At 38.4% G+C, this 21,236-nt stretch overlaps 1 protein-coding gene across 1 annotated transcript; it reads right to left on the bottom strand.

The window, feature by feature from the left end:
- Positions 1 to 10,323: 10,323 nt before the first annotated feature.
- LOC110126817 (heterogeneous nuclear ribonucleoprotein A1) lies at positions 10,324 to 11,913 on the bottom strand. Its single transcript, XM_020876686.2, has one exon. The coding sequence runs from the start codon at positions 11,853 to 11,855 to the stop codon at positions 10,893 to 10,895; it is 963 nt and encodes a 320-aa protein (XP_020732345.1). The 5' UTR covers positions 11,856 to 11,913; the 3' UTR covers positions 10,324 to 10,892.
- Positions 11,914 to 21,236: the final 9,323 nt, after the last annotated feature.

The raw sequence follows: 21,236 nt of genomic DNA, 5'->3' as shown, positions 1-21,236 counted from the left end.
ACCATAGCTTTGACTAGACAGACCTTTGTTGACAAAGTGATGTCTCTTTTTTAATACAATGTATAGGTTTGTCATTGCTCCTTGGAAGAAAAGCTATGACAAACCTAGTTTTTTATGAAAAACGCTAGACAGCGTTTTTAAAAGCAGAGACATCACTTTGCTGAAAACGGTTCAACAGAGGACGAGATGGTTGGATGGCATCACCGACTCAATGGACGTGAGTTTGAGCAAGCTCCAGGAGATGGTGAAGGATAGGGAAGCCTGGCATACTACAGTCCATGGGTTTGCAAAGAGTTGGACACGACTGAATGACTGAGCAACAATAAAAGGTTGTCATAGCTTTTCTTCCAAAGAGCAAGCATCTTTTAATTTCATGGCTGCAGTCACCATCTGCAGTGATTTTGGAGCCCAAGAAAAGAAAGTCTGTCACTGTTTCCATTGTTTCCCCATCTATTTGCCATGAAGTGATGGGACCGGATGCCATGATCTTTGTTTTTTGAATGTTGAGTTTTAAGCCAGCTTTTTCACTCTCCTCTTTCATCTTCATCAAGAGGCTCTTTAGTTCCTCTTCACTTTTCTGCCATAAGGGTGGTGTCATCTGCATATCTGAGGTTATTGATATTTCTCCCAACAATCTTGATTCCAGCTTGTGTTTCATCCAGCCCAGCATTTCTCATGATGTACTCTGCATATAAGTTAAATAAGCAGGGTGACAATATACAGCCTTGACGTACTCCTTTCCCAATTTGGAACCAGTCCATTGTTCCATGTCCGGTTCTAACTGTTGCTTCTTGATCTGCATACAGGTTGTTCTCAGGAGGCAGGTAAGTGGTCTGGTATTCCCATCTCTTTAAGAATTTTCCACAATTTGTTGTGATCCACACAGTCAAAGGCTTTAGCATAGTCAATGAAGCAGAAGTAGATGTTTTTCTGGAATTCCATCACCTCCACTAGCTTGGTTCATAGTGATGTTTCCTAAGGCCCACTTGACTTTGCATTCCAAGATGTCTGGCTCCAGGTGAGTGATCATACCATCATGGTTATCTGGGTCATTAAGATTTTTTTTCTTTTTGGTATATTTCTTCTGTGTATAATTCTTGCCACCTCTTCTTAATATCTTTTGCTTCTGTTAGATCCATACCCTTTCTGTCCTTTATTGTGCCCATTTTTCAATGAAATGTTTCCTTCAAGAAAACTGGAGATACCATGGTGCCTGGAACACATTAATCTCACAATGGATGAAGCCTTTTATTCTAATTATAATATCCTCTACATTGGGTAAATAATCCCAGTCTCTGTTCTGTGAAGCTAATAGAACATTCTGAAAATAAAGGGTTTGAGCAAATTCCCTTTGGGGTTCTTGCTGCCAAGTTGATGACAGCAGTTAAAATGCTTGCCATGATAATATGGTTGAGTTTGTTGGTAGCATGGGAGATAGTCTTGTTTGCTGGGACTTAAGTTGCTTCCCAAGGGAGGATGACCTTTCTGGGTTCCTGTCAGGAGTTATGGCCATTTAGACAGTCTGTTGAATTCAGATTGGCAAAAACTTGTGACCTTGCCAGTTTTTATCATGAACCCTTAGACCAGGTACTAGGATAGAGTCAGGGGACTTTAGAGAGCTCGTAGCCATTATCATGTTGAACTTTTCCCAGTGACTCTCTTGGAAGTCTGCTTATGGCAAGGGATTGAGGGGAATTTAAACCTTCTGAAAAAGTTATCTGTGCTTGCTAGGAGTGGGAAGCCAGTGGACTGGGAAGAAGACAGCAGGCTTTCATCGCTGTGCTTCCCATGTGAGATAACCAAAAATACATATTTTCAAAGCCCTCAGAAATTTAAATTGCTTCCAGAATGTCTGCTGAGACAGCTTTAGATATTTCTAGACTTGCAAAGCCTGGCAGGTTCATTCATGTTTGGCAGAATGCATCATATGCAGCCGTACGCAGCTTTTCTAACACCTGGGATGCTCAAAAGCTTGGGATCCTCATTCTGATAAAGGCAGTGTGGTTATATCAGCTGAAGGGAAAGGGTATTTTCCTTATTCTAAGCACAAAGACTGCTGCTTTTGCTTTGGATGTTAATAGTAAGTATTTCGCGAGATAAAAATAGATTGGGAGGCAAGTACCCCAAATCCCCTGGGCCTATGTTTAGTTGAGGCAGGTAGATGTGGATGGATTCTAATATCACACAAAGTATTTCTCAAAATCATTTTTCAGTCTGATATTTTTCCACTTCAAGGAGACAGTTTAAAACAGCCTTGTTTGTAGTTAAATACATAGCTTTCTATCTGGACCTGATCATTTTTCTTTGAAAGATCATTCACCTGGAAGTCCTTGGTTTAAAATGATTGGTTGGGCCCTGCAGTTTTTCTCTTCCTCTTCTCGTCCCTCCTATATACAGCTGAATCTTGCTTGTAATGTTTTACATTTAGGCATCTATTCAGGTCAATTTTGTTAATTTATTTCCCACAGGCAGGAAAAAACCATTTTATAGAATGGTGTGTGCTGCATTCATCCTCATTTCCCTTCATATGATGGATTACAGATTTTTCTCTTATGTAACATCAGATTGGTGCTAAAGTGAAATGTGAAGATTTACAGATCTCTTTCCAAAAGTAGTATTACCCATGAACTCTAAAGTAATTTAAAAAAAATACTGCAGGAGGTAGCAGAATAAGGGAAAAATCTTGATGGTGGGATGAAAAAATCCTGGAAACAGCATTTTGGTTTGCGTGACCAAAGGGGGATAATCTGAAAGGGTCAGCAGTAGTGTACTGAGGCATTTGGATGATGATACCACACCCAGAAAGAGTGACTCTCCACAAGACAGGCGTTTGAACAGGTCTTAAAGGGCTGAGTTGGAGGTGAGAGATTGACTTTTGCATCATAGAAACATCCTCAAGGAGCTTGTGCTGAGGAAACGAGGGCATATAGGCTGAATCTGCAAATGCCTCACAGTTTTCACATCTAAGTATCATCTCCTGTGGTGGAGGAGAAATCCCCGTTTGCTCCCTGGTAATCACAAGTGCTTTTAGCAGTGAGGTTCTGTTACTTTATTCTTGATTTGTTACAGATGGTCGTGACAAGATGAATCATTTGTGGCTGCAGTGAGGAGAATAAAACTCCAGACTTCAGTGCCTGGTTTACTGATCACTGCACACCAACCACAGCGGCCCCCATGGCAGCAGATGTCTGTGGGTCCTTACCGGGAAGCAGAGAAAACCTGTTGCCTTCTCGGTCTAGTAGATGTGATGCTATCCAGCTGCCAACTACCAGGCTTCTGGTGCCTGGTTAGGGTGGAAACTGCTTGTTCCTAAGAAGCAGTTGATGAATAATAAGTCATAAGAACATCCCTGCAAATAACCTACCAATACATATGACCAGCATATTAGGCTTCCTGTTGATTTCTTTACAATGAAATTTAAAACTCTGTTCCTGGGGAGTAAAACTGAATCTGGACCTGTTAATTCTGGCAACTTATGCTTTAACTTGAGTCATCAAGTCCTTTTTTCTGAAAAGGGTGTAGAAATTTAGTGAACTGTCCCAAGCAATTTTATTAGTTCCCTGTTGACTTTTTTTCTTCTTGTGGACTTTCTGTTCTTCATTCTAAGAGCACTTTGAAGGTTTTCCTAAACCTTCACCCATAGCCTCTCATTCTTCAGCATCACCTCATTTGGTCCATAATCAAAGGCCAAGCACTGAGCAGCCCTGACTTTCAAGATGCTCAACATAAAGAAGACGACATGTGGAAGAAAATCAATCATTGCCGTGCTGTATGAGAAGATGATAAGGGAGAACCTCTTGAGTGAACCTGAGGACCGTAAAGATGCTTGTGGGAACCTGTTAGCATTAAATGAGCTCATTCTTGAGGGACAAGTAAGGATTAGCCAGAAAGATCAACATACAGACAGAAGAGGAGGAAAAGAATCTCCAGCAGATGGAATGGCATGGCCAAAGATTTGGAGGTTTAAGGTACCTTAGCACATTGAATTGAATTGAAGATAGACTAGCAGTTCTGAAGCAAGTGATATGTGTGTGAGTGTAAGTGTGTACAGACATATGCATGCTTGTGCACATGCAGTGGTAATACTGGAAAATTTTTCCATATGGAAAAATCCACATGAATATTTTGGCCATCACAATGTAACAGAGGATAAGTCTGTGACCTTGTAGGTCATGTGGCTCAATATGATGTTTCAGGACATAGGGGATAATTTCACTGCAGACAAGGCACATGAAACATTTCCATTCTCCCATGAATAAGGAGACATCAAACAGGAAAAAGAGAAAAAAAGAACAAGCATTATAGGTATAAATTCAGAGAGATGGAGGAAGTTGAGGACTGAGGTAGAGGAACAGTTTTTTTTTTCATTTATTTTTATTAGTTGGAGGGTAATTACTTTACAATATTGTAGTGGTATTTGTCATACATTGAAATGAATTAGCCATGGATTTACATGTATTCCCCATCCCGGTCCCCCCTCCCACCTCCCTCTCCACCTGATCCCTCTGGGTCTTCCCAGTGCACCAGGCCCGAGCACTTGTCTCATGCATCCAACCTGGGCTGGTGATCTGTTTCACCCTTGATAATATACATGTTTCGATGCTGTTCTCTTGAAACATCCCACCCTTGCCTTCTCCCACAGAGTCCAAAAGTCTGTTCTATACATCTGTGTCTCTTTTTCTGTTTTGCATATAGGGTTATCGTTACCATCTTTCTAAATTCCATATATATGTGTTAGTATACTGTAATGGTCTTTATCTTTCTGGCTTACTTCACTCTGTATAATGGGCTCCAGTTTCACCCATCTCATTAGAACTGATTCAAATGAATTCTTTTTAATGGCTGAGTAATATTCCATGGTGTATATGTACCACAGCTTCCTTATCCATTCGTCTGCTGATGGGCATCTAGGTTGCTTCCATGTCCTGGCTATTATAAACAGTACTGCGATGAACATTGGGGTGCACCTGTCTCTTTCAGATCTGGTTTCCTCAGTGTGTATGCCCAGAAGTGGGATTGCTGGGTCATATGGCAGTTCTAGTTCCAGTTTTTTAAGAAATCTCCACACTGTTCTCCATAGTGGCTGTACTAGTTTGCATTCCTACCAACAGTGTAAGAGGGTTCCCTTTTCTCCACACCCTCTCCAGCATTTATTGCTTGTAGACTTTTGGATAGCAGCCATCCTGACTGGCGTGTAATGGTACCTCATTGTGGTTTTGATTTGCATTTCTCTGATAATGAGTGATGTTGAGCATCTTTTCATGTGTTTTTTAGCCATCTGTATGTCTTCCTTGGAGAAATGTCTGTTTAGTTCTTTGGCCCATTTTTTGATTGGGTCATTTATTTTTCTGGAGTTGAGCTGCAGGAGTTGCTTGTATATTTTTGAGATTAATCCTTTGTCTGTTGCTTCATTTGCTATTATTTTCTCCCAGTCTGAGGGCTGTCTTTTCACCTTGCTTATAGTTTCCTTTGTTGTGCAAAAGCTTTTAAGTTTCATTAGGTCCCATTTGTTTATTTTTGCTTTTGTTTCTAAAAGTCTGGGATGTGGGTCATAGAGGATCCTGCTGTGATTTATGTTGGAGAGTGTTTTGCCTATGTTCTCCTCTAGGAGTTTTATAATTTCTGGTCTTACATTTAGATCTTTAATCCATTTTGAGTTTATTTTTGTGTATGGTGTTAGAAAGTGTTCTAGTTTCATTCTTTTACAGGTGGTTGACCAGTTTTCCCAGCACCACTTGTTAAAGAGGTTGTCTTTTTTCCATTGTATATCCTTGCCTCCTTTGTCGAAGATAAGGTGACCATAGGTTCGTGGATTTATCTCTGGGCTTTCTATTCTTTTCCATTGATCTATATTTCTGTCTTTGTGCCAGTAAGAGGAACAGTTTTTAAGTCCATCTTGTGCTGGATCTTTGCAGTGTGACTTCCTTATTATTATTTTTTGAAGTGTTGCATGTTTATACTCTCTATGTCAACCCCAATATTCAACTACAAATCCAAATATAAAGTGACTCCAACTTACAAATATGTTATGTCCCTAAAATGGAACAGTGCCTCTGGGTACCTGCTGCCACGTATATTTGGTTGACATTAAGTTACCCTGTCTCCAACATATGCCAAAGGCATTTTAGCCAATATATACACAACAAAGTCCTGATCTTCCCTTATGCTCCTGACCTCACACCCCCTCTTCCCCCTCTTCTTCTACCTGACTTATTGCATCTCTCTCACTTAGACATCTAAGTTAGAGCACTTGTAGGCATTCTTCTTTCATATCCCATGAAATCATTGAGTCTGATTTTAGGGCCACTTTAATCCATTCCTTCCTCAGTACCTCCACTGCCCTAACCCAGGCTCTCTTTTCCTCCTATGTGAGTGACTGTAATAGCCAAGCTTTCTCATATTGGACCCAGAGTGATCTCACTAAGATGTGCTAACTTTACATCTTAAATCATTCCAGTGGCTTCATGTTACCTTCCAGATGGAGGCCAATCTCATTAATATTGTGCACCAAGTATCTCTGTACACATCAACTTGTGCCTTACATTCCAGTCCCAGGGAACAACTGGCCCGCCCTGTAGATATACTGGCTACATCACACCTCTATGCCTTTCCATGTTCCTCTCACATTGCCTCCTATCATCTCCTTGTCCTCTTTCAGAAATCAGCCCAGACATCACATCTGAAAGGCTTGTCTGTCTATTTAATCATCATTTAATGGTGATGTATTCAACATGTGATGCCTGGAACTGGGGAAGAACTCAGAGGTACAGTGATGACCAAGAAAATAGTCTCGGCCCTCAAGAGTTTTGATAGGATATAATTGAGCAAATAGACACTTGAACATAGGTAATTAGATGAGGAAAGGAGAGACTATATCAAAGCATGTGGCAATACTTAATCCAAACTGGAGAGAAAGATTTTCAGAGGAAGTGACATCTAAGCCAAAACATGAAGAATAAATAGGAGTGACCACCAGGTTGTAGAAGGGAGGATGAGGGGAAGTGCTATTGTAGGCAGAAGAGACAGCCTATCAGTGTTTCTTTCCATGGGTCTCTTTCTCAACCTGCCATGGTGTTTTTTGTTTGTTTTTCATTTTCCGTTCATTCACATCATCTTTTCTCCTGTAAGAGAACATGGACAGGGCAAGTGCAAACCTTCAAAGGTTCCTGGAAGCCTGACCTGAGGTTTGGAGCACATGTAGTCCACTGGCTTTCTGGTTCATCTCCCACCAGTAGCCAAACCAGTAAGACTTTAGAAGGTGGAAAAGTTGAGCCAAACATCTGACTTCCCATGGTTCACAGATGAGCAGTCTCAATGGGATTTCAACCTCCATCCTGGGGCTCACTTGATTTTTGCTTGAAATGAGCATAATTGAAGGTCTTAGCACCTCCAAATTGACTCTAACTGGGCTGTGGCACTGATAGCTGGGGCATGGATAGCCATCGCCAAGCTCTGACCCCTACAGTGCCGTGGAGCACAGTCATCTGACTCCAGTCCTCTCTGTCCGTCTGTCCAGGTCCACACCTCATGGGGTAGAAGGCAGCAGTGGTTACTAGATGGGTGGGAGGAAGGAGAGCCCTTGCGGGGCTCAGAGTACTGGGAGTGGGGATTAGGCTTTACTAGAGAGACCAGGAGGTGATGAGAGTTGGGGCGATATGAGCAGAGGCTTGAAACACTGTCACATCTTCCATTGACCTACGGGGCTCCATTTAAAACCACAAACTCAAAGATAGTTTATTAAGAATTACAAAATGACTTCTAGAATGATGACATGAGAAGATGAGTAGATTTGTAGATTCTTTTTCTGGTGAAACAACCATAACTGGTGAAAATTTTATGTATTGTCTCAAAGCAACCATTTAAAATCTCTGAAAATTGTTTTAAGAACATGTATCAAGTTTAAAACAATATTCAAGAAAGACTTCCAAATCTCAGTAAGTACAATGAGAGTCTGTGAAATTTGAACCACGACCTCTTCCCAGTATTTCCCTCCCAATTCAGTGTGATTGGAGCTCCCTTATGACAGGATATGGACAGGACACTGGGCTTTCTCTGTCTGCAGGTTCCAGTTTGGGACAGTGGTATCTCCCCCAGAGGGACAGGCCACCAGCCTGTCTCCATCCCAGCAACTTGGAGTTTCAGAAACCCTATTCCAGGAAAGAGTAGATTGAGAGACCTGGGAGATCTCTTTCTCAGCCCAGCTCCCACTTCTTGGAAAGAACCTCACTCCAACGTTGGCAGGTCAGCAATACTGGGGCTTCAGTCACTATCACCCCAGCCCACTCAGCGGGTGGAGGTTCTGGGCCAGAAGAAGTGAAACAAGAAGACCAGAGGGTGGTATGCCTGCCCAGTATCCTGCTCATGAGGCAGAGGTGTCCCTGGTGAACTGGGCCACATTTCATGCCCTCAGCACTGGATCAGTATGATTTTGCTCAGGGGAAGAGTCAGGCTGTAAGACCAGAGAACTCTGAAGCTCTTCCTAAGGGAAATTACTTCATTTGGAACAAAACGTGGGTAGTTAAAGGCTAAGGGAACTCCCCAAACCCGTGGAGGTTTTTAATGGTACAATTACAAAAAAGCTGGTTGCTCAGTGAGAATGGTAAGCTAACAAATCAGTTAGAAGTGTATCAGAGAGACTCAGTGAAAAGAGAGAACTGTTAATGAGATCAGACTGTGGAGGAATTTATGCCTCAGGGCAGTACTGAAACCATAGCAACATCAGTATAACAGTTGCATGTGAATCCAGCCATAGCAGAGAGTCTAGAGAGATCAGGGAAAGACACAAAAGAGAGCCTGCTGAAGTCATTGTTACCTCAGGGTGAATGTGTGCATGTCCAAGGTTGTGCCCTCTGAAGAGCTACATCACAGGGTACAACCTGCTGGGGAAATAGGCTTCACTAAAATAGTACAGGCAAACCGCTAAACCAAAAAACAAGCAAGCAACACCAGTGAACCCAAGAGGGGGTATTAGTATCCAGATCAGTCCTTCAGTCGTGTCCGACTCTTTGCAACCCCATGGACTGCAGCATGCCAGGCTTCCCTGTTCATCACCAACTCCTGGAACTTGCTCAAACTCATGTCCATTGAGTCGGTGATGCCATCCAACCATCTCATCCTCTGTTGTCCCCTTCTCCTCCTGCCTTCAATCTTTCCCAGCATCAGGGTCTTTTCCAGTGAGTCAGTTCTTTGCATCAGGTGGCCAAAGTATTGGAGCTTTAGCTTCAGCATCAGTCTTTCCAATGAATATTCAGGACTAATTTCCTTTAGGATTGACTAGTTTGATCTCCTTGCAGTCCAGGGGATTCTCAAGAGTCTTCTCCAGCACCATGGTTCAAAAGCATCAGTTCTTCGGTGCTCAGCTTTCTTTATGGTCCAACTCTCACATCCATACATGACTGCTGGAAAAACCATAGCTTTGACTAGTATCCAGAGCTGCTACAATATATTGATAGTATCTAAAATGTTAAGTATCCAAGAAAAGAAATGAAGAAAATGCAATCTATTCATTAAAAGTCCACATTAAACACTGTAATTATTATTGGGAAATAACGGAATGTCTTTCCCTTAAGATCAGAAATAAGACAAGGACTTTCACTCTCACCACTTCTACTTAACGTTGTATTGCCTCTGCTTAGGGCAATTAGGCAAGAAAATTAAAAAAAAAATCCAGACTATAAAGGAAGAAGTAAAACTATATTTTTTGGCAGATGATACAATATTGTATATAGAAACTTAGAAGGAATCCACTAAAAAAAAATAGAATTAATAAAGGAGTGATTTCAGCCAGGTTGTAAGATCAGTACACAAAATCTATTTTATTTCTGTACCCTACCAATAAAAAATCTAAAAATTAAGAAAATTTGTACAACACTGTAAAGCAATTATCCTCTAATTGAAAATTTAAAATTAAAAATTTTCTTTTATAATAGCATATTGGAAAATATGTCGAATAGATTTAACAAAAGAAGTATAAAACTCATACTCTGAAAACTACAAAATACTGTCTTTAAAAGAAATTAAAGAAGACCTAGTGAATGGAAAGGCCCCCTATGTTCATGGAACAAAAGATTTAATATTGTTAAGGTGTCAGTTTTCCATAATTTGATCTATAGTGTTAATCCAGTCCCTGTAAAAATCCCAGTTAACTTTTTTTTTTTCAAGAGGGTATTAAATCTTTTATTGATTACACATGATAATGGATGATACACAAGCTTCATTCCCATCTATAACTTTTATCTGGTACCATAATTCAATTTAGATATATTGCATAGGATGTGCCAACAATCATTAATAACCAAAAAAAAAAAAAAAAAAAAAACTCCATGACTTTGCATGGGTGACCCTTTTAATGGTGAACTCCAGGTCACAACACAGTAACTGTCAGTTCAACTACACCAAGGTTCTGAAGACAACAGCTTCTCCACCAAGCAGGTTGTAAATAAATTTCAAATGGAACCTGGCATCACCCTGAAGGAATTCTAACTTCACACTGTTGGGGTAGTTTACCAAAATGGCTTCAGAGTAGACTAACTTTACACAGCACATTAAAAAAAAAAAAAAAGACATTTATTCAGCATCATGATCAGACTATTACATTTAGCAATCAACAGCATGGGTGCAAAAAAAAAAAATCTACATTAAAACCCTTTGTTGGAATGCTTTACACTTTCCACAGAACAGAAACTAAAATAACCTGTTATACAATTAGTCACAAGTACAGTCCTCGAGTTTTTTGCCCATACACATGAGTATTGTCTAAAACATGTCTTCTTTATAGCAGCAAGGCCCTGCCACCACTGTGCTTGGCTGAGTTCACAAATCTGTTGTAACCTGTAGCTTCCCTGTCACTTCTCTGGCTCTCCTCTCCTGCTAAGCTTTGTTTCCTGCAGTAATTAAAACCTTCTGCCACTGCCATAGCTACTGCTGCTGCTGGAACCACCATAGCCACCTTGGTTTCGTGGTTTGGCAAAGTATTGGCCTCCACCACCATAGGGGCCAGAACTTCTGCCTCCAAAGTTTCCTCCTTTCATGGGTCCAAAATTTGAAGATTGATTGTTGTAATTGCCAAAATCATTGTAGCTTCCGCCACCTCCAAAATTGCTTCCGTCATTACCAAATCCATTATATCCATCCCCACTGCCACCATATCCGCCACCACCACGGCTGCCACCAAAGCCACCTCGACCACTGAAGTTTCCTCCACGACCAAAGTTGTCATTCCCACCAAAACCACCTCCACGACCACCACCAAAGTTTCCAGAACCACTTCGACCTCTCTGGCTGGATGAAGCACTAGCCATCTCTTGCTTAGACAGGGCTTTTCTCACTTCACAGTTGTGGCCATTCACAGTGTGGTATTTCTGAATGACAATCTTGTCTACAGAGTCATGGTCATCAAAGGTTACAAAAGCAAAGCCTCTCTTTTTGCCACTGCCTCGGTCAGTCATGATTTCAATTACTTCAATTTTTCCATACTGTTCAAAATAATCTCTCAGGTGATGTTCTTCAGTGTCTTCTTTAATGCCACCAACAAAAATCTTTTTCACAGTTAAGTGGGCACCAGGTCTTTGAGAATCTTCTCTTGACACGGCCCTCTTTGGTTCCACAACTCTTCCGTCCACCTTGTGTGGCCTTGCATTCATGGCCGCATCCACCTCCTCCACCGTGGCGTATGTGACAAACCCGAAGCCTCTGGAGCGCTTGGTGTTTGGATCCCTCATTACCACACAGTCTGTGAGCGTTCCCCATTGCTCAAAATGGCTCCTCAGACTCTCATCAGTTGTTTCAAAGCTCAATCCTCCGATGAAGAGCTTCCGCAGCTGTTCGGGCTCTTTGGGAGACTCTGATTTAGACATGACGGCAGTGGAGGCGGGGAAGTCTTCAACGATGCTTTCTCGGTGGCGTCCACGGGCAGAAAGCCCCAGTTAACTTTTTTGCAGAAATTGATGATCATAAAATTCACATGGGAATTCAAGGGATGTATAATGGTCAAATGATCTTGAAAAAGGAAAACGTTGGAAGAGTCACACTCCTGAACTGCATAACTTAGTGTAAAAGTGACAGTAACTTAGCCAGTCAGGTCCTGGCAAGGTGAGACATACAGGTCAATGGAAGAAAATTGATAATCTAGAAGTAAATTTTTACATTTATGGTTAATTGGTTTTTAAAAATTATACCTAGACATTAAATGGGAAGAGAAAAGTTTTTTCAATAAATGGTGCTGGGTCAACTGGACATCTACATGCAAAACAATGAAGTTGTACTTCCTTTCTTATACCATACGCAAAAAACAACTCAAAATGGATCATGGAATCTAAATATAAGAGCTAAAATTATACTAATCTTAAAATTAAAAATATTCTTTAGACATTGAGTTAAGCAAATCCTTTTTAGATATGGCGCTAAAAGTACAAGCAGCAAAAGAAACCTTTTGTATTTCAGAGGACACCATAAAGAAAGTGAAAAGACAACTGAAGGATGAGGAAAAATAGTTGTAATTCATAATTTTGATATAGCACTTATATCCAGATATAGTAGTTATATCCAGAATTTATAAAGAACTCTTACAAATCAACAATTAAAAATCAAATAATCCTGTCAGATTAGTACAAGGACTTACCTTTTATTGTCTGTTAAAGCAGCTACTAGAGAATTTTGAAAGATGATTGATAGGATCTGATTTATGTTCTTAAAGATCACCTTGGCCACAATGTGGAAAATTAACTGTACAGCAAAAGTGGAAGTAATGAAGCTGTTTAGGGGGCTATTGAAGAAAAGTAAAGGGAGATGTGAGTATCTTGGACTAAACATAATAGCTGTGGAGGTGCTGGGAAGTGGTCAGATTGAAAATGTATTTGAATGTAAAATTAATATCCTGCTGGACAGTTAAAATTGAAATTTGCCTGGTAAATTTCTTGGTGTTAGTCACTTATATGAAAGTGAAAGTGAAAGTGAAGTCGCTCAGTCATATCTGACTCTTTGCGACCCTGTGGACTGTATGTAGCCCACCAGGCTCCTCCGTCCATGGGATTCTCCAGGCAAGAATACTGGAGTGGGTTGCTATTTCCTTCTCTAGGGATCTTCCTGACCCAGGGATCGAACCCAGGTCTCCCGCATTGCAGGCAGACGCTTTAACCTCTGAGCCACCAGGGAAGCCCAGTCACCTATATAATTACTGCTTAATAGTGTGTATGTGTGTGCGTGTGCACATATGCTTTATGAAATCTCTTTTATAATCCTATCTTACCAGGCCTTGTTAGATAAAACTAGGGCTTGACTTGTACAGAATAATTGCTAATGCCCCAGAATGCTGAATAGAGTACTCCAGAGAAGAAGGAACTACTCCTAAAATAGCACCTTGCATCCTTGTAATGGAAATGAGGATTACCTAGGCAACTGGCTTCCTAAGAGTGGCTCAGAAGATTGGATTTTTAAACCAAATGTGAGCTTTGCCCCTTGCTTGCTGAGTTATCTTGGCTAAGTTAATTAATATTTCCAAATCTAGACATGTTTTCTATAAAATGGATAAAGTAATAATTTTGTAGGCTTGCTGAGAGAATCATACATTTTGGCCCATAACTGATAGCTGACATATGTAATTCTAATTCACTACTGCATGAAACGTGTTTGGATCTTCAGCCATACTCTATACAAATAAATGTGTAAATACTGTGACATGATGTGACTATTTTTTAAAAGATCCTGTAACAGGATGCTTGGGGTTGGTGCACTGGGATGACCCAGAGGGATGGGATGGGGAGGGAGGTGGGAGGGGGGTTCAGGATGGGGAACACATGTAAATCCATGGCTGATTCATGTCAATGTATGGCAAAACCCACTACAATATTGTAAAGTAATTAGCCTCCAACTAATAAAAATAAATGGAAAAAAAAATAAAACAGAAAATACACCCAAACTTACCTTCAAAAATAAAGGCTTAGAGAATATTATTTTTACAAGTTCTTCTTGAAGAATCAAGTAAAGAAATAAGTTGTCAATTAAAATGACTAGAGCAGTGTCAGCAGAAGCATTAAATTCGTTTTTACCTATAGACATAAATCAACATTATAGTTATAATGAAAGAAGGATAGTACTTAATGATTATGCTTCCTGATACCATATATGGAGTATAAACATTAAGAGTGGTAGGGTTATGAGGAAAGTGTAAATAAAATAGAATAAGTTCATTTAATGGCCTTATAGATATTAACTGAATAAAAATATGTCAGATAGTAGGGAGCAGATAGTTTTAGCTAATTTCAATATTTCTCATAATGAAGAATTAAAAGATACTAGCTAAAAATTAGGTGGAATAAAATATTATTAAAAAGTCATATTTTAATGATATCAACTACAGCAAAAGATACAAACTTTACTATATACCAAAAGAATCCAAAAAGTGTGCATGTGAGAGAGACAGAAACAGAGAAACAGAATAAAATAAATGGCACAGCTCAAAACTATATGTATGTATGTACTTTAAACAATGTAAAAATATTCAACTAAGCTTCACATGCCTACTTTATGAAGAAAAAATGAGTCACTTACAGAGTAGAACATAACTCTATGATGTATAAAGAAAAGACAGCTAATAAAATATTTTAAATGCACAATGGATAAACATGTAAATGCAAATAAAAAGAAAGTAAAGGTCTTAAACCTGATATCTGAGAAGGTAGACATCAAACAAAACATAAAAAGAGACAGATAAGAATACTTTTGTAATGCTAAGGTGACATTCTCAATGAATATAAAACAGGTATTAATATTTATACACCTAATAACTCAGCAGAACCAAATTCATAAGAAAAAAACCTGAAAATATAAAGAGAAATACAGGAAAACTGAGTATCAACAGGAAATTTACTTTTCAGAAAAACAGGTTAAGTAAACCAAAAAATTTCATGTCTGTAAGAAAACTCAGCAATATAATTAATCAGGTGGATCTTGTATAAATATCAAACTCTGAGAATCAAAAATTCATATTATTTCCAACTACACATGGAGAATTCATGAAAATTGACTATGATTTACTTAGGCGACATATGCACAGATATTCATGTAGCTACAGACAGCATTCCCAATCTATGATATGATAAAACCTCCAGATTTTCACCAGCATGCCTACCTTAAGTGTCTAAAATAAGCTTTCTAATAAGAGAAAAAAATGATTAAAGAAGAAACCTTGGAGCATCAGGAAGGTTGAAAATGCATGATAAGCAAAATTATGATAGCAAATAAATACAGTAAATATTTCTCCTCTTGAGTTTTCTAAATTATGGGTAACAGTGGAATCAAAAACTATAATACTGTTTGATGTGGTTCTGAATGCATGTAGAGGAAATATGTGATAATCATGTTATAAATTCAGTTCAGTTCAGTCGTGTACAACTCTGTGACCCCATAGACTATAGCACACCAGGCTTCCCTGTCCATCAGCAACTCCGGAGCTTGCTCAAACTCATGTCCATCAAGTCGGTGATGCCATCCAATCATCTCATTCTCTGTCATCCCTTTCTCCTCCTGCCTTCAATCTTTTCCAGCATTCAGGGTCTTTTCCAATGAGTCAGTTCTTTGCATCAGACAGCCAAAGTATTAGAGTTTCGGCTTCAGCATCAGTCCTTCCAATGAATATTCAGGACTGATTTCCTTTAGTACAGACGGGTTTGATATCCAAGGGACTCTCAAGAGTCTTCTCCAACACCACAGTTTGAAGGCATCAATTCTTCAGTGCTCAGCCTTTATGGTCCAACTCTCACATCCATACATGACTACTGGAAAAACCATAGCTTTGACTAGATAGACCTTTGTTGGCAAAGTAGATGTCTCTGCTTTTTAATAAGCAGATGTTATAAATGGAAGGGAGTAAAAGATGTAAAGGGAGGTGAGATTCTTTTTCTTTTTTTAAGTTTATTTTTTAATTAGAGGAAAGTTGTTTTACAATGTTGTATTGTTTTCTGCTGAATAACATTGTGAATCAATCATAATTATATGTATATCTCCTCCCTCTTAAGCCTCCCTCCCCTACTCCCCATCCCACCCCATCTAGGTCATCACAGGGTGCCAGGCTGGGCTCCCTATGTTATATAGCAGCTTCTCACTAGCTATCTGTTTTACACATGATAGTGTATATATGTCAATGCTACTTTTTCAATTTGTCCTACCCTCTCCTTCCCCCACTGTGTCACAGGTCCATTCTCTATGTCTGTGTCTCCATTCCTTCCCTGCAAATAGGTTCATCAGTACCCTTTTTCTAGATTCCATATATGTGTGTGTGTGTGTGTTAATATAGGTATTTGTTTTTCTCTTGCTGACTGACTTCACTCTGTTTAAAAGGCTCTAGGTTCATCCACCTCACTGCAACTAACTCAACTTTGATCCTTTTTATAGCTGAATAATACTCCATTGTATATATGTGCCCTGTCTTCTTTTTTTCTTAAACATTTTAATTAAATTGAAGGATAATTGCTTTAAAATATTGTGTTGGTTTCTGCCATGCATCACCATGAATCAGCCATAGGTATACATATGTCCCCTCCTTCTTGAACCTCCCTCCTACCTCCCAACTCCATCGCACCCCTCTAGGTTGTTCATCTACCTCATTAAAACTGACTCAAATGCATTCCTTTTTGTGGCTGAGTAATATTCCATTGTATGTGTGTACCACATCTTCTTTATCCATTCACCTGTTGATGGACATCTAGGTTGCTTCCATGTTCTGGCTATTGTAAATAGTGCTGCAGTGAACACTGGGGTACAGTATGGTACTGTGTTGATGACGATAGCTTTGTAGTATAGTCTGAAGCCAGGTTTCCAGCTCCATTTTTCTTTCTCAAGGTTGCTTTGGCTACTTGGAGTCTTTTGTGTTTCCATACAAATTGTAAACTTTTTGTTTTTTTTTTTTCTGTGAAAAGTGTCCCAGATAATTTGATAGAGATTGCATTGAATCTGTAGATTGCTTTGGGTAGTATAGTCATTTTCACAATATTGATTCTTCTAATCCAAGAACATGGTATATCTCTCCATCTGTTTGTGTCATCTTTGATTTTCTCCAACTGTTTGTGTCATCTTTGATTTCTTTCATCAATGTCTTATAGTTTTCTGCATACAGGTCTTTTGTCTCTTTAGGTAGATTTATTCCTAGATTTTTTATTCTTTTTGTTGCAGTGGTGAATGGGATTGTTTCCTTAATTTCTGTTTCTGATTTTTCATTGTTAGTGTATAGGAATGAAAGGATTTCTGTGTATTAATTTTGTATCCTGTGACTTTACTAAATTCATTTATTCAAACTGGTAAAATGGTAACACCAGAAGATTGTGATAAGTTATACATGTGTAATATGACACTAAGAGCAATTATTAAACTATACAAAGATAACTGCTCAAAACCATAAATAAAAGTTAAGGAAAAGGAACATTCCAAAACTCATTCTGTGAGACTACCATCATCCTGATATCAAAATGAAGCAGACTACAAAAAAAGAAAAACATATATAGGCTAATATCTCTGATGACTATAAATTCAGAAATACTCAACAAAATATTAGCAAACCAAATTTGACAAGACATAAAAAGGATCACACTGCATGATTAAGTGGCATCTATTCCAGAATGAAAGGGTTATTCAATATCTGCAAATCAATCAATGATACACCACATTAACAAAAGGAAGGATAAAAATCACATGATCATTTCAATAGACACAGAAAAACATTTGACAAAATTCAACATTTATTTATGATGAAAACTCTGAGCAAAGTTAGTATACACAGAAAATATGTCACCATAATAAAGGTCATTTATGACAAACTCAGGTAACATTAGACTTAGTGGTGAAAAGCTGAAAGCTTTTCCTCTAAGATCAGGAATAAGATGAGAATGTCCACTCTTGTCATTTTTGTTTAACATAGTATTGGAAGTCATTACCACAGCAATCAGATAAGAAAAAGAAAGTATAAGGCCTCCAAATTGGAAGGAAAGAAGTAAAACTGTCAATATTATAGACGATGTGGTACTATAAATAGAAAACTCTAAAATCTGTGTCAGATAAACTGTTAAAAGTAGTGAGTGAATGCAGTAATGTTGCACAGTACAAGACTAATGTACAGAAATATGTTGCTTTTCTATACACTAATAATGAGCAATCAGAAAAAAGAATGAAAGAAAACAGTCCCATTTATAATCACATCTAAAAGAATAAAATACCTAGGAATAAATTTAAGCAAGAAGGTGACAAACCTATATGCTGAAAACTATAAGACATTTATGAAGGAAATTGAAGATGTTACTAATAAATGGAAAGATATTCTATGTTCATGGATTGGAAGAATTAATATTGTTAAAATGACCATACTACCCAAAGCAATCTCAGGATTTAATGCAGTCGTGATCAAACTACCAGTGGCAGTTTTCACAGAACTACAACAAATCTCAAAAATTCATGGAAGCACAAAAGACCCTGAATAGCCATAGCAATCTTGAAATAAAAGGAACAAAGCCAGGAGTATCATGCTTCTTGACTTCGGACTATACTACAAAGTTGCAGTAATCAAAACAGTATGGTACCAGCATTAAAACAGACATATAGATCAGTAGAACAGAACAGAGCCCAGAAAAGAACCTATGCACATATGGTCAGTTAATCTAGGGCAAAAGAGGCAAGAATACACAATGGGGGAAAGACAGTCTCTTCAGTAAGTCATGCTGAGAAAACTGAATAGCTACATGTACAAGAATTAAATTAGAACATTTCCTCACACCATATACAAAAATAAACAAAATGGATTAAAGACCTAAATGTAAGACTAGAAACCATAAAATTCCTAGAAGAAATCATATGCAGTACACTCTGGCACAGTCTTAGTAATTTTTTTTTTTAATCTGTCTCCTCTGGCAAGGGAAAGAAAAACATAAATGGCACTTAAAATCTTTTAAACAGTGAGAAAATCCATCAACAAAATAAAAAGGCACCCTACTGAATGAGAGAAGATATTTGCAAATGATATGTTTGATAAGGGGTTAATATCCAAAGTATAGAAAGAACTCATACAACTCAGTATAAAAAATTAAAACAACTTGATTTAAAAAATGGGCAGAGGACCTGAATAGACATTTTCCCAAAGACATACAGATGGCCAATAGGCACGTGAAAATGCTCAACATTACTGATCATCAGGAAAATGTAAAATAAAACCACAATGAAATATCACCTCATACCTGTCAGAATGACTCTTGTCAAAAAGACAACAAATAAAAAAAAAAGACAACAAATAAGTGTTGGGGAGGACATGGAGAAAAGGGAACCCTTGTACACTGCTGGTGGGAATGTAAATTGGTACAGCTACTATGGAAAACAGTATGGACGTTCCTCAAAATATTAAAGATATAACTAGTGTACAATTCAACATTTCCACTTTTGGGTATTTGAAGAAACCAAAATACTAATTTGAAAAGATACATGCATCCCAATGTTCATAGCAGTATTATTTACAATTGCCAAGTTATTCAAGCAATCTAAATGTCCATCAACAGATGAATGATTGAAGAACTGGTATTTATATACAATGGAATATTAGTCATAAGAAAGAATATGAATTTGCTATTTGCAACAAAATAGATGGACTGGGAGGGTATGATGTGTATTGAAACAAATCAGAGAAGAACAAATACTGTATGTTTCCATTTATATGTGGAATCTAAAAATGAATATAAAATTTCCAAAGACATGAAAACTAAATAGCATACTCCTAGATAATCAATGGGTCAAAGAGGAAATTCTAAACAGAATTTTTTAAAATGACCTAGAAATGAATGAAAATACAGCATATCAAAATTTGTGACATATAACTAAACCATGGATAAAATAGAAAGTGATAACATGATATGCATACATTTGGTAAAAGGAAAAGTTTCAAATCAGTAATCTAAGTTCCCACTTAAAGAAAGTAAGAGAGAATAAACCCAAATCAAGCAGAGGAAGGGCTTCCTTTGTAGCTCAGTCAGTAAAGAATCCGCCTACAATACAGGGGACCCAGATTCGATCCCTGAGTCAGGAAAATCCCCTGGAGAAGGAAATGGCAACCCACTCCAGTATTCTTGCTTGGAGAATCCCATGGACAGAGGAGTCTGGCAGGCTACAGTCCATGGGGTCACAAGAGTCAGACACAACTTAGCAACTAAACTACCACCACCACAAGCAGAGGAAGGAAATAACTGAAAAGAAATCAATGAATTTGAAAATGGAAAAAAGATAGAAAACATCAATGAAGTTAAGTGCTGATTTTTTTTTTAAAGTTAATGGATAAATCTTTAGTAAGAATGACAAAAAAGAGACAAAGATTATCCATACCAGGAATAAACAGAGGATATCACTAAAGACCCTGCAAGCATCCAAAAGATAATACAGTATATCTCCTATATACAAACGAGTTCCATTCTGAGAGTGCGTCTGTAAGTTCAGTTTGTTTGTAAATCCAACAAAGTTAGCCTAGGCACCCAACTAATATAGTTGGCTATATAGTACTGTATTGTAGTAGGTTTATAATGCTATTCACACAATACATAAAAAGCAAACAAGCACACAACAGTTTTTAATCTTACAGTACCTTGAAAAGTACAGTAGTACAGTACAATAGCTGGCATACAGGGGCTGGCATCAAGTGAACAGGCAAGAAGGGTTACTGAGTGGGAGAGGGGAAGGATGTGGAAGCTGGCGGATCATCAGCAATCGGTGATGGAGGGCAAGCTGCAATTCCACTCATGCTGTTGATGGAACAAGTTCTGGTTCCTTGTTGGAACCAGATGCACTTTCATATCTTTGAAAGTTCACAAGTTGTAGGTTCATATGTAGGGGACTTACTGTAAGAAGATGTGTGAATAATTCTGCAAACTTAATATTGATCACTTAGACGCAAATGACCAATTCCTCAATATGGTGTTTGTCCTCTGGAGATCATATGACCTTGGCAGATGACAGGAACATATGAGGAGATCTCATATAAATTGCATTAGCATCAATGTTAATCTCCATTTCCCTAATCAGTTTACTGAAAATCATCTCTGATATCTACATCTCGCTGTCTTATCTTCTTTTCAAGGGATTTTACAGTACAGTTATGATGGCAATATACATATTCAGAAGAAAAGTACATAGATTTAAAATACTATATCCTTAAGTGGTAAAAAAAAATGTGGTAATGAATTATGAATGTATCCTTAAACAATAAAATGCAACACGTA

This window comes from Odocoileus virginianus, unplaced genomic scaffold, assembly GCF_023699985.2.
Source record: "Odocoileus virginianus isolate 20LAN1187 ecotype Illinois unplaced genomic scaffold, Ovbor_1.2 Unplaced_Scaffold_10, whole genome shotgun sequence".
Taxonomy (NCBI): domain Eukaryota; kingdom Metazoa; phylum Chordata; class Mammalia; order Artiodactyla; family Cervidae; genus Odocoileus; species Odocoileus virginianus.
The sequence above is the reverse complement of the archived record's forward strand: the minus strand, read 5'-3'. Positions and strand labels throughout refer to the sequence as shown.

What these genes read in the sequence shown, in the direction of transcription:
- LOC110126817 (XM_020876686.2), bottom strand. Translation starts at nt 11,855, where the DNA reads ATGTCTAAATCAGAGTCTCCCAAAGAGCCCGAACAGCTGCGGAAGCTC.